The sequence below is a fragment of the Octopus sinensis genome, linkage group LG24, assembly GCF_006345805.1.
Source record: "Octopus sinensis linkage group LG24, ASM634580v1, whole genome shotgun sequence".
In the NCBI taxonomy this organism is placed as follows: Eukaryota; Metazoa; Mollusca; class Cephalopoda; order Octopoda; family Octopodidae; genus Octopus; species Octopus sinensis.
In genome coordinates this window covers 26810663-26812999 of record NC_043020.1, presented here as the reverse complement: position 1 = coordinate 26812999, position 2337 = coordinate 26810663, and the positions used below count along the sequence as shown (strand labels likewise).

General features: G+C 32.5%; 1 protein-coding gene across 1 annotated transcript in view; it reads left to right on the top strand.

The window, feature by feature from the left end:
* Nucleotides 1-1985, top strand: part of LOC118767828 (cilia- and flagella-associated protein 45-like) — a 12790-nt gene extending 10805 nt beyond the window's left edge. Inside the window, exon 5 of the mRNA XM_036513097.1 lies at nucleotides 1885-1985. Within this exon, the coding sequence (XP_036368990.1) occupies nucleotides 1885-1985 (101 nt within the window). The remainder of the gene's footprint in view (nucleotides 1-1884) is intronic.
* Nucleotides 1986-2337: the final 352 nt, after the last annotated feature.

The window sequence follows — 2337 nt, the reverse complement described above, 5'->3', positions numbered from 1 at the left end:
TACGTTCTGAGTAACGAGCTTGACTTTACCTTTTATCCATTCGCGATCGATAAAAAATAAGTACCAGTTATGTACTAGGGGTGTTAAGGCAATCCACTTGCTACCTCCTCTCTAAAATTGCTAGCCACGTGCCAAAATTAGAAACCATTATTATTATTACTATTATTATCATCATCATTATCATTATTATTATCATCATTAGTAGTAGTAGTAGTAGTAGTGGTGGTATTTTATTTATCACAAGTACTAGGGTCGATTTGTTCGACTAAAAATTCTTCAAAGCGGTGCTACAGCATGGCCGCAGTCTAATGACTGAAACAAATAAACGATAAAAGTAACAAAAAAACATAGTGGTAGTGGTGGTGATGGTAGCGGTAGTAGTAGTGGTGGTAGTAGTAGTAGTAGTAGTAAGTAGTAGTAGTAGTAGTAGTGATGGTGGTGGTAGTTGTTCAAATCACTTTTTGTTTTAAGAAATGTATATTTATATAGGTGCGTTCAAAAAGTAGTTACAGCCATATTCCACTACCACCGCCACCACTACAAACATTACTACTAGCGCCACCACTATCACTACGGCAACCACGTGATCACATTTCAAGCAATCAATCAAGATGAAAGCATTTTCAAAAGATATTGGTTTTCTCGAATCTTCTATAACAGGAATTGAGGCGTGTGTGGGGAGTGTGTTGGTAGGTGGATGTGTATAGGAAGGAGGGTGCATAGGTAAGTGGGTGTGTGTGTGTGTGCATAGATGGGTGGGTGTATATATATATATATATATATATATATATATATATATATATATTTAGGAGGAAAGCTGTGTAAAAGAAGGTAAGATTGTGAAGGGAAGGTCATGTGTGTGCATCTGTGTGTACGTGTAGGTGCGCGTACATATGGAATGTATATGTTGGTATGGATATAAGTTTGTGTGTGTGTGTTTATAGGTGTGACAATGTGTAGGTGAGACTTGTCAGGTATATGTGGACTTATATCTCCGAGTGTAGATAAGAGCAGAGTGCATTTCGTGTATAGTATTTTGTTGGTGGGGTAGGGTATTTTCGTGGAATTTCGTGTATAGTATTTTGTTGGTGGGGTAGGGTATTTTCGTGCAAAATATATATATATATATTTGTGTGTCTGTGTCTTTGTATGTATGTACATATATATATACATATGCTTGTATGTATATATGTATGTGTGTATATATATATATATATGCATGTGTGTATACGTGTGTTTGTATATATACAGGTATGCATGCATGTTTGTGTATATATATGTATGCGTATTTATGTGTGTGTATGTATATACATATATATATATGTTCGTATATAGGTGTATGTATGTATGTGTATGTATGGGTATATGTATATATATGTGTGTATGTGTATGTATATGTGTATATATGTGTATGTATGTATGTGTATATATGCGTATGTATGTGTTTATGCATGTGTATATATATATATATGTGTGTGTGTGTTTATACATGTATATACATATGTGTGTGTGTGTGTCTGTGTATGTATATGTAATAATTTCATGTTCGGGCATACACTTTGTAGTATGCTGTTTAAAACCCGTTTTCAAAGATTCTCGTGAATTCCATTTCCTTTTATATGTGTATATACGCATTTTTAAAATGTGTCTGTATGTATGCATGTGTAATATATATGTATGTATTTGTGTATGTATACATTTAGATATCTATGTCGAGAGAGGGAGAGAGAGACATTTGTATAGATCTAAGTGTATCTACGTGTATATATATATATATATATATATATATAAGTTCAAATAGAGGTTACAATCCTCATTACGTGATAGTAAAATCCAATGAAGGCACTGTTTTATACCATGTTCTTTATGCATAAATATTATCAGTTAACCGTTTGCAGCCGTTTACTCCGCATGCAGGAATTGAACACCTATCTGGTATATCTTTAACTACTTCTGACGAGATTCGACTTTCAAATAATTTTTAAATTTATTAATTAATTTTCTGAAGGTCAAGAATTGAAACAGCTGTAAGAGGTGTCAATTTTTTTGATTAATAAATAATAATTTATTAATTGTCCCTCTATTTTCTTACTTATTTAAACACACACACATATATACATATATTAGTATATATATATATATATATATATATATATATATATATACTAATATTAAGGGATCAGCAAAGGAATGCATCACCACATACCGAAGTTCAGAAATAGCAGCCAAAATCTAAGCCATTTCTTCTACCCTCTGCCTGGATGAATAAGATTCAAGTATTATGGTTTCTCTAGTAGACTTTTTTAAGTAGAAGAAATGGCTTAGATTTTGGCTGCT